General features: G+C 41.8%; 1 protein-coding gene across 3 annotated transcripts in view; it reads left to right on the plus strand.

Moving 5' to 3' along the window:
- sorcs2 (sortilin-related VPS10 domain containing receptor 2) overlaps positions 1-13623 on the plus strand; it is an 893773-nt gene that overhangs the window by 758528 nt on the left and 121622 nt on the right. For all 3 annotated transcript variants that reach the window (XR_012098663.1, XM_073043099.1, XM_073043098.1), the window contains exons 12-14: positions 2781-2857; positions 7788-7879; positions 8947-9054. Coding sequence is in view for 2 of the 3 variants with exons in the window: in XM_073043099.1 (XP_072899200.1) it covers positions 2781-2857; positions 7788-7879; positions 8947-9054 (277 nt within the window). In the remaining variant the exon portion in view is untranslated. The remainder of the gene's footprint in view (positions 1-2780; positions 2858-7787; positions 7880-8946; positions 9055-13623) is intronic.

The raw sequence follows: 13623 nt of genomic DNA on the forward strand, positions 1-13623 counted from the left end.
AACATTAAACAGCCTAATCAGTATTGTACCATATTATGTACATTGAGGTTTTGAATATATGAAGAAAAGAAATTTAGATCAGATTCAGGTACCTGGAAATGCGTTAACAACCAATGCAACCCAAAGGTATTTATTTATTGAGAGGTAGTGTAGAGTAGCCCCTATCCAGCTCTTCGATCCACCTCGATTCAATCCTACCCTAATCACGGGACAATTTACTATGACCAATTAACAGACAGACAGGCATACTTTATTGATCCCGAGGGAAATTGGGTTTCATTACAGTCACACCAACCAAGAATAGTGTAGAAATATAGCAATATAAACCATAAATAATTAAATAATAATAGGTAAATTATGCCAAGTGGAAATAAGTCCAGGACCAGCCTATTGGCTCAGGGTGTCTGACACTCCGAGGGAGGAGTTGTAAAGTTTGATGGCTACAGGCAGAAGTGACTTCCTGTGACACTCAGTGTTGCATCTCGGTGGAATGAGTCTCTGGCTGAATGTACCCCTGTGCCTAACCAGTACATTATGGAGTGGATGGGAGACATTGTCCAAGATGGCATGCAACTCGGACAGCATCCTCTTTTAAGACACCACCGTCAGAGAGTCCATTTCCACCCCCACAACATCACTGGCCTTACAAATGAGTTTGTTGATTCTGTTGGTGTCTGCTACCCTCAGCCTGCTGCCCCAGCACACAACAGCAAACATGATAGCACTGGCCAGACTCGTAGAACATCCTCAGCATTGTCCACCAGATGTTAAAGGACCTCAGTCTCCTCAGGAAGTAGAGACGGCTCTGACCCTTCTTGTAGACAGCCTCAGTGTTCTTTGACCAGTCCAGTTTATTGTCAATTCTTATCCCCAGGTATTTGTAATCCTCCACCATGTCCTCACTGACCCCTTGGATGGAAACGGGTCACCTGTGCCTTAGCCCTCCTCAGGTCCACCACCAGCTCCTTAGTCTTTTTCACATTAAGCTGCAGATAATTCTGCTCACACCATGTGACAGAGTTTCCCACCGTAGCCCTGTACTCAGCCTCATCTCCCTTGCTGATGCATCCAACTATGGCAGAGTCATCAGAAAACTTCTGAAGATGGCAAGACTCTGTGTTGTAGTTGAAGTCTGAGGTGCAGATGGTGAAGAGAAAGGGAGACAGGACAGTCCCCTGTGGAGCCCCAGTGCTGCTGACCACTCTGTCTGACACACAGTGTTGCAAGCGCACGTACTGTGGTCTGCCAGTCAGGTAATCAATAATCCATGACACCAGGGAAGCATCCACCTGCATCACTGTCAGCTTCTCACCCAGCAGAGCAGGACGGATGGTGTTGAATGCACTGGAGAAGTCAAAAAACATGATCCTCACAGTGCTCGCCGGCTTGTCCAGGTGGGTGTGGACACGGTTCAGCAGGTAGACGATGGCATCCTCAACTCCTAGTCGGGGCTGATAGGCAAACTGGAGGGGGTCTAAGTGTGGCCTAACCATAGGCTGGAACTGCTCTAGAACAAGTCTCTCCAGGGTCTTCATGATGTGGGAGGTCAATGCCACCAGTCTGTAGTCATTGGAGCCACTGGGGCACGGTGTCTTCGGTACAGGAACGAGGCAGGACGTCTTCCACAGCACAGGAACCCTCTGGAGACTCAGAGGGTCTCAAACCTACGCAGTCACCGGGAGAATGTATGAACTCCTTACAGACAACGGCGGGGATTGAACCCAGGTTGCTGGTACTGTAAAGCAGTCTGCTTACCACTACACTACCGTGCTGCCCCAAAGCTGAGGGTAGCCCATGTCTGTCACCGCACATAGCAAGCCCACAATGTTCAGCAGAACAATGCAAGCAACAGCAACAACAATGGCAGCAACAAAACAAAACAAGGCATCCCCACCCCCACCCACTAACCCACCCACTTGTAGACACGGATAGGCCACCTTCATTTATGTTTAACCATTTACTGCTGTTAACTACGTGGCTTTTTACAGACATGTAAGGTGTGTAATCATCAACAGTGCTATTGTCTTCTAAGAATTCCTTCTTTATCAATTTCACCACATTTGTTGAGATTTATGGACAGTTTGCATGTGAATTTTCTCCACTTGCTGCATTTCTTCGGTTCCAGTGAAAATTGAGAAGCCCTTTAAATGGGCTTTCCATGGACATTACAAAGGATGTACTGAGAAAAGTCCTGGAAATTTATCACCATTTTCAGCCTTGTCGGATACACCAGAAGTAAAGCCTTCTCTGCACTTCTGTCCAACTCTGTTAGAGGAGGTACAGACTAGTGTTACACGATTTTGTCCTTTCGTAAGGCATGTAGTGGCTTAGCCAATAAACTGTCAATTGCTGCATCAGAACAGACATGTTTATGGTGTAAGCCTTGTCCAGAGGAACTGGTTTAAGACAATTCACACTCTTTACATAATTCTTACAGCCAATGGGAAGATTTATTCGTCTTTATGGATTTATATTGGATTGTGTGCGGTATCTAATCCACTCAGTCTGCAGCATTTTCTCAAGATCAAAATGCTCTTTCATCCTCCATTTGCACCTTCTGCCTTTTTAAATGCAACACATTTTATTGCTTAGACCATGAATATAATGTGAGAATTCTTTAATAATGGTTTCATGAAAATGCACACTGCAGCTGCTACTGGGAAAAGATGCAGAAAATAACTCTTCTTTCTTATGTATGTTCATAATACGCAATATGTTCACATCAGCTTATGACTTTTCATTTGTTATTTTGTATAAAAGAATGACTTCTTGTGTTTTAGGAAACTTGGGCGCCCAGCTGGTTGAATATAAGGAAGATATGTACATAACCTCCGACTGTGGCAATACGTGGAGGCAGGCAAGTAAACTATTCATCCCCCCCCATCCCTTCCCACCAATCTCCCTCCTGACACTTATCCTTGTAAACGGAACAAGTGCTACACCTGCCCTTACACTTCCTCCCTCACCACCATTCAGGGTCCCAGACAGTCCTTCCAGGTGAGGCGACACTTCACCTGTGAGTCGGCTGGTGTGGTATACTGCGTCCGGTGCTCCCAGTGTGGCCTTTTATATATTGGTGAGACCCGATGCAGACTGGGAGACCTTTTTGCTGAACATCTACACTCTGTCCGCCAGAGAAAGCAGGATCTCCTAGTGGCTACGCATTTTAATTCCACGTCCCATTCCCATTCTGATATGTCTATCCATGGCCTCCTCTACTGTCAAGATGAAACCACACTCAGGTTGGAGGAACAACATCTTATATACCGGCTGGGTAGCCTCCAACCTGATGGCATGAACATTGACTTCTCTAACTACCATTAATGCCCCTCCTCCCCTTCTTACCCCATCCCTGATATATTTAGTTTTTTTCCCCCCTCCCCTTTTTTTTTCTCTCTCTGCCCATCACTGCCTGTTCTCCATCTCCCTCTGGTGCTCCCCTCCCCCTTTCTTTCTCCCTAGGCCTCCCGTCCCATGATCCTTTCCCATCTCTAGCTCTGTATCCCTCTTGCCAATCACCTTTCTGGCTCTCAGCTTCACCCCTCCCCCTCCGGTCTTCTCTTATCATTTTGCATTTTCCTCTTCCCCCCTACTTTCAAATCTCTTACTATCTTTCCTTTCAGTTAGTCCTGATGAAGGGTCTTGGCCCGAAACGTTGACAGCGTTTCACCCTATAGATGCTGCCTGGCCTGCTGCGTTCCACCAGCATTTTGTGTGTGTTGCTTGAATTTCCAGCATCTGCAGATTTCCTCGTGTTTGCCAAGTAAACTAACTAAGTGCTTTGCACAGCAGCTTGACCAATTCTGTTTCTGTAGTTGATATGTTAGTCATTGTGTGCATATATGTTGTGCAGTTTTCATTCCAAATTCTTTATTGGGTTTCACTGTAAAGACGGTGACATAATCCCCATGAGCACTAGTTTCAAAGGAGTGTGTTTCTTTTTCCTCTGGGACTTATATTCCTGTAACTTTATAGTTTAGAATACTTTTATCCTTAAACCTTAATCTGCTTGGACATCCATTCTTTACTTACAGATAACAACCATAAACACTCAGTGGCCAGTTTATCACGAAATAACTAATCAGCCAATCATGCATAAAAACATGCCGACATAGTCGAGAAGTTAATTTGTTCTTCAGATCAAACATTAGAATGGGGAAGAAGTATGACCTGCGTGACTTGGAATGACTGTTGGTGCCAGATGGGATGGCTTAAATATCTTAGAAACTGCTGATCTCCTGGGATTTTCACGCACTATAGCATCTGGAGTTTACAGAGTACGGTATGAAAAAAAACTTCTAGTGAGTGGCAGTTTTGTTTCCAAAAAAGCCGTGTTACTGAGAGGCAGAGCACCGAGGCCAGACTGGTTCAAGCTGATGGGAGACAAAAGTAACAACAGTGGCGAAATGAAGAACATCTCTGAACACACAACACATTGAAGCTTGAAGTGGATGGACCATGAGCATCCACTCAGGTACTTCCTGTATGTGTATGTGTGTAGGCCTCTGTTAGTCTCAATAGACCATGGATTTGCCCCTTGGAAAGTTTCCAGGGTGCAAGCCTGGGCAAGGTTTTTTTTTATGGAAGACCAGCAGTTGCCCAAGCTGCAAGTCTCCCCTCTCCACGCCACCGATGTTGTCCAAGGGAAGGGCATTAGGACCCATACAGCTTGGCACCGGTGTCATCGCAGAGCAATGTGCGGTTAAGTGCCTTGCTCAAGGACACAACACGCTGCTTCAGCCAAGGCTCAAACTAGTGACCTTCAGATAACTAGACGAATGCCTTAACCAGCTGGCCACGTGCCAACACACCTAGTAGAGTAGCCACCTCATGTATGTGACTCGTGAAGCTACCAGCTAAGCATTAAGCAATAACTATCTTGTGAATATCAAAGCCACTGCACTAATTGGCAGATGAAAAAGGGAAATTGAACTTTTTTCTGCAAGGGGTTAGGTTGAGGATAGCCCAGTCTTTTGCTCCTGAATGCTTTAGTAGTGGCACTACAAAAAAAGAACTCCTCTGCTCCATCCTCTATTACATTTGACCACCTCCACTCCATCCACCAAAAGCAGAACTTCCAAATGGCCAAACACATTAATTCCTATCCCCATTACCATTCTGACATGTTAGTCCATGGCCCCCTCTTGTGCTAAGATGAGGCGACTCTCAGGTTGGAGGAGCAACAGCTTATATTCTGTCTGGGTAGCCCCCAACCTGATAGCATGATTATCGATTTCTCCTTCTGGTAGAAAAAAATTCCCTCCCTCTCCCCTCTTCCTCTATTCCCCACTCTGGCCTTTTACCTCTTCTCACTTGTCTATCAACTCCCCCTGATGCTCCTCCTCTGTCCCTTTCTCCTATTGTTCTCTCCTGTCCTGTAAGATTCCTTCTTCTCCAGCCCCTAATCTTTCCCACCTTCCAGCTCACCTCCTTTCCCTCCCCCCACCTTTTTATTCTGTCGTCTTCCCTCTTCCTTTCCAGTCCTGATGAAGGGTCTTGGCCAAAGTATTGACTGTTCATTCATTTCCATAGATGCTGCCTGAACTGCTGAGTTCCTCCAGCATTTTGTGTGTGTTGATTTGGATTTCCAGCATCTGCAGACTTTCTTGTGTTTATGATTTACTCCGCTCTTTTTAAATTTGAGAAGTCACCTGACAGCTAATGGCTTCACAGAAGAAAATAGTATTCAAAAGCTACCGAGAGAATAATCACAAAACTCTTAAAGCTATCCTGCAGTGCCCTTATGATATTTGATGCTGTGTATAGATGTGAATCTTCAGCATTATTTTTATTTGAGGATACATTTTCAGCTCTATTGTAATATTAAAAATAATTTTTCAAGCTATCCTACAAAGCCTTTATGTTTGGCTGCTATGGATCTTATTATAGTTTTCTAACCGTACCTTCGGTGTTATTTTTATTAGACAAGAGATTTCCAGCGATATTCTAATTTTAAATATTTTTTTCAAATTTCACCATATGTATACCACACACTATTTTACTTTGCCAGGATGATGCCTGGACTAAAGGTCATGTCTCACTACAGATAGGTTGAGTGAGCTAGGTTGGTTTTTCTCTTTGGAGAGAGGGAGGGTGAGAGGTGACTTGGTTGAGGTGTACAAGATGATAAAAGGCATAGATCAAAGATAATCATAGATTTTCCCCAAGGCAGAAATGACTTATACGAAGGGGCATAATTTTTAGGTGATTCGAGGAAAGTATAGGAAAGTTCTTCACACAGAGTGGGGGATGTGTGGAATGCCCTGCCAGGGGTGCTTGTAGAGGCAGGTATATTATAGGCATTTAAGGAACTTTTAGCATGTGGATGATAGAGAAACAGAAAGTTATGTAGGAGGAAGGGTTAGATTGATCTTAGAGTAGGCTAAAAGGTCAGCACAGTATCGAGGGCTGAAGGGCCTGTACTTTGCTGTAATGTTCTACATTCATAACATCTTAAAACAGAAAAGCAAATGAAGGTGTTAGCCCTAACAGAATTGTAAACAGCACTCAAATCAGTGATGTGAGGGAGCCAATCAGTCTGTGTGAGTAGCCAGCTAAATGGAATCAGGCCTGGTTAGCATCTGAACACAAGACCATCTGGGAATACCAGGTGCAGGGTTCATTGCCTAGGGAAACAGATGATCCAGCCGGCAGGCAGAATTCATGCCCCAACAAGAACCTTGCTCACATTTCATATGCTAAAGAAAACTGCATAGTGAATTAAATCACAGGCTGTCCATTCATGAATTAGCTGCTGTTAATATAAATCAGAGCACTAACAAATGTTTTTAGTTAGTGCTGAACATAGTATTTTAACATATCTTACATTCATAATAACAAATATAAATGTGATTTGTTTGTTTCTTGAGTTCATTTTTTGAATTTTCCTATTAAAGGATGAAAAAAGCAATAAATGGCTTTAAGATGAGTTTGAGAATGTTCTTCAGTTGTCAGTAACAACTGCTGTCATTTAGTTGAAAGCAGAATTTATTTTTTTATGGATCACACCCACATCCAGTTTTTTTCTCATCATTTTTGCATTTTCCATTTTCTGTCAGTGAACAATTAGCATTTAATTCACATTGACTTGTTTTTGCAGTATGCCAAATTCAATCACACTACAATCCATTATCTGGTCAACTAATGGCTTTTGTCTGGATTGGTAGTATAAGCAGAATTCCATAAGCAGTGATCTCATCTTGTCTGATTCCTAACAGAGCACTTTGACACTAGATGCAAAGGAAAAGAGAAAATTAGGTGAATTAAATTCACTTTCAGGAAGTACAAGGGGAGATTTGCAAAATTATAGTGCCGAGCTATGTTGCATTCCAGTTGATCTAAAAACACAGTTGCTGGAAATCCGAAATAAAACAGAACAAGGTGAATGTTGTAGGTCAAAAAATCTTTGTCAGAACTCTCGTCCCAAATCTTGAAAGGGTCTTTGAATTGAAACATTAATTCTGTTTCTTTTTTACGAGATTCACCATAACTGCTATGTGTTTCCAGAATTGTCTGTTCAAAATTCTCTGTTCACTGGGCTGCTGAGTGGAATGTGGAGTGAAGAATGTGGAAATACATTTCCACTTAAGCCTGAGAGCTTTTTAGTTCATTGCACAGATCTTTTCAAGTTTTGAATTAAATCAGAGTTGCACTTGTTATTTAGTACTTGAATTAATTTTAAAATAATGCTGAACTTGTTTATTGTTTTCAGAGCTTGGAAGATAAATGATGTGAGTCTCAGTGATAATCTCAATGTTTTATAGATTCACTGTTGGTATTTCCTTCAGGTATTTGAGGAAGAACATCACATTCTGTACCTTGATCATGGTGGAGTTATTGTCGCCATCAAGGACACCTCAATCCCCCTAAAGATACTGAAGTAAGGAATTTCACTGGCAATTCAAAAATTATTAACGGTCAATAATTTTAATGTATCATTTGCAAAGCCTATCTTTATAGTGACTTAAATTCACTTTAGTAGCATTCAGCCAAGACTGAAGTGTTTCTCAGTGGCAACAGACTAAGGTGCTCAAAATAGTTAGCAAAACAGACCTGTGTGACAGAAGTTATTTCTGGTCAGAAGGTGGTCACACAAAAATTGCTTTGTAATCTCTCAGCCAGCAATTTTCTATCTCCTACCCAATCTGGACGCTCATAATGCTGACAGGAGCTTAGTCTCCTAGTTTGCAGATGCGTGGCTGGCCTCCCCTTTCAGCAATCTGCTGAGGCTTCATGAAGCACCTGTGAGTTGGAGGGACCTCAGTCTGAGTGAGGTAGTGGAAGGACCACAGTCTCTGGAACATTCGGAAAGTCAATTAGTGGACACGTTACAAGGAGGAAAGAGTGAGAAGGAAGTGGGGCTTGGCCTATCTTGGAATTGGAAGTATTCTGAAGTAGTGAGGGAAGGTGGAATGGTTGGGAAATGAATGGGTGCTGAGTTTTGATTGTGGTGGTGGGATATCAATATGATTTTACAACTGCCTGAAATTTAACTTTTGGTACACATTTTTTAAATATACCCTTCTTCCTGGGTGATTAACATTAGTAACAATTTTCAGCTGTTTCCTTATTTAATTGAGTCCCCTTCCTATGCACTTTGCCAAGAAAGGACATGATTACCCCTGTAGTCTAATGACAAACAATCAGTGTAGAGTTCATCTGAATCAAAGCAGAGGCTCAGCAATACCTTCAGCTATCAACAAATGGTGCCAGTTGCAGCTGTGAATGCTCTAATTCTTGGAAGCAAATCCAATCAAGTCATCTGGACCAATATCTAAAATTTTAGAAAATATCTGGCTGACAGATAAAGAAAATATTGATTATAATTTTGCAGATTCCGATCAGGAGTAACCGCTGAGTTGGCTAGGATCACGTTGTCTCTCCTTTACAGTAACAATTGCCCTAACTATGAAAAGAATAATGAAATACTGCATATTTTACATCCAGATTCAGTGTAGACGAAGGATATACTTGGACAACACACAATTTTACCAGCACTTCAGTCTTCATAGATGGACTCTTGGGTGAACCAGGGGATGAAACACTTGTTATGACGTGAGTATTTAAATAGATGAAACTTATTATGTTTTCTAATCTAATACTTTTTGTGGTCTGACCTGCAAGTCTCTCCTTTCAGACAAGAGAGGTTAGGGCAAGGATTATTCAATATATCAAAGGTGTGAATATAAATTGTTTCTATACTCTGACCTATTGCTTAACCTGTGTGAGAAACGCACTCCACTCAATTTAATTGCAAAGCAAATAGCAACGATAGATTGGAATAATATACACTGATCAAAGATGATTGTTGAGCTGGAATGCTTATTGTAGTTGGCATGTTTCCTTGTAGTGCTTTTGACTGCTTTGCTGGAACTGATATGGGTTAATTCTAATTACATTTCATTTTTAAATAGAAAGCAGAGGGAAGAGTTACAAATTGTTTGTGCTGCTTTCCAGTGATGATCAATTGAAAGTAATTTCTTTGGGGTTCAGTTCGGTCTGCTGACAAATAATTTTTGCCCTTACTTTTAAAATCCAGGAAGTGTGCAAATCATAGTCTGTTCATAATGTATTGAAAACATGTGATGAACTCACAAACACGGCAAATGTGCATTTTAACAGATACAAAGGGTTCAACTTATTCATTGTGTCTTCCCTGTGGTACAGGCAGAGACTCAACAAGAAGCAAGACACTTAATATAAATGCCAATGTAATTAAAGTAGCTACCTGTTATACATATGAACAAGAATTCATCACAGGTACAAGTTATATACTCAAGACAGCTTGTGAAAGACCAGGCCTGCTGAAGGGTTTCGACCAGAAATGTCTTTTCAATAGATGCTGCCTGGCCTGCTGAGTTCCTCCAGCATTTTGTGTGTGTTGCTTGAATTTCCAGCATCTGCAGATTTTCTCTTGTTTGTGAAAGACTTTTTCAATTGCAGGTAACATTCCAAAAGTTACCTTTAAATGTTAGTAGGCATAACTTTACAGGGTTAAATGGAAAACTGTTTCTGATTAATATGTATGTGTGCATGAAAAATATGAGATGTTAGATATACATATCTCTCTTCCCAATATACAATTATGAAAAAAGCTGCAGAGGGTTGTAAATTTTTTGCACTATTTTTAATCTATTCAATATATGTATACTGTAATTTATTTATTTTATTATTTTATTTTGCTTTATTTTGGTCTATATTATGTATTACATTGAACTGCTGCTGCTAAGAACAAATTTCACAACACATACTAGTGATAATAAACCTGATTCTGATTATATTCTAAGCCATCAGGAACACCACAGAGGCAGCAGAGCAAGCCTCAAGATGGCTGTAGATCGGGAGTGAATGTTGGCAAAATGCTACTCAGACACAAGTCGGGGCCGGATCAGCCGGGCGAGGGTGTCTGATGTTGAAAGACCCAAAACTCCCTGTGACCCTGGGTTACATCATTTACATCACTGATGATGTGACTGAGTGCATCGCATGATTTGTCATTCTATCTGTAAAGCAGGCAGGTTGGGATAGCTAAAATAGAATTTTGAATTACAGACTTAAAGCAACTCCAAAGTTATAATGTGAAGTTTACTGTCATGTACACAAGTATATGTATGCACAGGTATGATGAAAACTGGCTTACAGCAGCATCACAGGCACAGAGCATCAGAGAAGCAGCACTCACAAGAAAACATACATTAAAAATAAATTATACACTGTTTCTACATAATTAGAACAAAAAAGACGAAGTTATTTTGATGCAAAGTAATCAAAGTGGTCACTGTGTTGCTCAACTGTAATGTTTGCAGTTCTTCCAATGGTTCACGAACTGGAGAGAATTAGTAGTTCTTGAACCTGGTAGAGGGGACTTCAGGCTCCCGTACCTCCTGCCCAATGATAGCCGCGAAAAGATGTCACAGCCTGCATGGTTAAACCCTTTGTTGCACATCTGCCTTGTTAGTGATGTCAGGGCAAGGTCCATGACTTTCTGCAGCTTCTTCACTGATGGATGTTGCCTCCTTGAGGCAGTGCCTTTTGTAGACACTACCGATGCTCGGGGTGGATCACGATGCCCGTGATGCACTGAGTCCACCTCTCCCTGCAGCTCCTTGTGTTGCCATGCATTCAGATTGTCCACCCAGATCATGATGCAATCAGTCAGGGTACCTCCAACAGTACATCTGTAGAAGTTAGTTAGCAAGGTTGGTGACAAGCCCAACCTCCAAAACCTATGCTTTCCTTTCGATTGCTTCAATGTGACAGACCCAGGACAGGTTATCCAGCATGTGAACAGCCAGGAACTCCACCGTCAATCCCCCAGTGTGTTCACCCTCCTTCCATGGGATTTGCTCCCCAACCTCTTGCAGGTGGCTTTGGATATATATGAGGAACCTACTCCCAATTGTTGTGACTTTCATTAGCATGGGCAGACAGGTAACTGCAATTAACTTAACTATAAGACGTTAATGAGGTGTTTTTGATTAGAATTTCATTGACCTTTAAAATGTAGCATCTTCAGTAAGCAGGAAGTGTGTCAAGTGCACTTCTTCCAGATTTGTCAACTTCCAGCGGCCTAAACTTAATTGGCACTTTGGTTAGAAATTGGTTTGCATTTTTTTTTAGTACATAAAATATCCTTACTTTCAGTGCAGCATGGCATCGGATCCTTCCTGCAAAATCATATCATTAGTCTAAAGCAATTATCCCTGACTGCAGACAGCACGGCAGCTTATTCAGTACAACTGCTGATATCTTGCTGTGCAGTAAACCGAGAGGGGCATCTGCTTATCAATGCACATGTAACAACCACTCTACCTAGGCCTTTCAATATTCAATAGGTTTCGATAAAATCCCTCATCGTTCTAAAACCAGCGAGTAGAGGCCCAGAGCCATCAAAAGCTCCTCATATGTTAACCCTTTCATTCTTGGTATCATTCTCATGAACTCTCTCCTATGCCAGCACATCTTTTCTTACATAAGTGGACCAAAGCTGCTCATGATACTCCAAGTGTGGCCTCAGCATTACATTGTTTCTTTTGTACTCTAGTCCTCTCGAAATGAATGCTAACGTTGCATTTGCCTTCCTTACTATCAACTCAACCTTCAAGTTAACCTTTAGGGAGTCATGCATGAGGTCTTCTAAGGCCCTTTGCACCTCTGAGCTTTGAATTTTCTCCCCATTGAGAAAATAGTCTCCAGTGTCATTTTCCAGTGATCAGATACCCACTTTCATCTCTCTTTTTCTCCTTTACTTTTTATAGTAAAATCTCTTTATATCTCCTTTTATATTATTGGCTAGCTTACCTTCACATTTCATCTTTTTTTACTTTATGCTTTTTTTAGTTGGCTTCTGTTGGTTTTTAAAAGCTTCCCAATCCTCTAATTTCCCACTAATTTTTGCTCTATTATATGCTCACTCTTTTGCTTTTATACTGTCTTTGACTTCCCTTGTCAGCCACAATTGCTTCATCCTCCCTTTGGAATACTTCTTCATCTTTGGGATGTATCCATCCTGCACATTCTGAATTGCTCCCAGAAACTCCAGCCATTGTTGTACTGCCTTCATCCCTGCTAGTGTCCCCTTCCAATCAACTTTGGCCAACTCCTCTCTCATTTCTCTCTAATTCCCTTTACTCCAGTGTAGTACATTTGATTTTAGCTTCACTGCCTCCTAAAGGTTCCTTTATCTTAAACTCCCTTATCTAATCTAGTTCATTGCACAACACTCAATCCAGAATTTCCTTTCCCCTAATTGGCTCAACCATGAGCTACTCTAAAACGGCATTCTACAAATTCCCTCCCTTGGGACCAACCTGATTTTCCCAATCTACCTGCAGTTTGAAATCACCCATGACTTGTCCTTATTACATGCCTTTTATAACTACCATTGTTATTTATATCCTACATCCAGGCTACTGTTCAGAAGCCTGTCTATAACTCCCGTCAGGATCTTTTTACCCTTGCAGTTTCTTAACTCTGCCCATAAGGATCCTATGTCACCTCTTTCAAAGGATTTGATTTCATTTTTTACCAGCAGAGACATCCCACACCCACTGCCTACCTGCCTATCCTTTTCATACAATGTGGATCCTTGGATGTTAAACTCCTAATTATATGATCTTCTTTCAGCCACAATTCGGCAATATCTACAACAGCGTACCGACTGCATGCATTCAAATCTGTCAGTCCTGTATTAACCACCCTCATCAACAGCTCTAGCAAGCCTGCCTGCTAGGATATTGCTCCCCCTTAGATTCAGGTGTAGCTCGCCTTTTTGTGCAGGTCATACCATCCCCAGCAGAGATCCCAATTATCCAGAAATCTGAAAGCCTGGCCCATGTACTTATTTTCCAGCCACAGATTCATCTGCCAAATCATCCCCATGGCACAAGCAGCAATCTAGAAATTACTACCGTTGTGTTGTAATCTTTTCAGCTTTCTACCTAACTTCTTATATTCTTTCTTCAGGACCTCCTTCCTCTCCTTTCCTACCTACATCATTAGTACCAACATGTACCACGACTTCGGTTGTTCACCCTTCTCCTTTAGAATGCTGTGGTCCACAGAATCCTGGCCTGAGACGTCCCTGAGCCTGGCACCCTAGCAACATACCATCCGGGTGGCTCT

Source organism: Hemitrygon akajei, chromosome 4, assembly GCF_048418815.1.
Source record: "Hemitrygon akajei chromosome 4, sHemAka1.3, whole genome shotgun sequence".
In the NCBI taxonomy this organism is placed as follows: Eukaryota; Metazoa; Chordata; class Chondrichthyes; order Myliobatiformes; family Dasyatidae; genus Hemitrygon; species Hemitrygon akajei.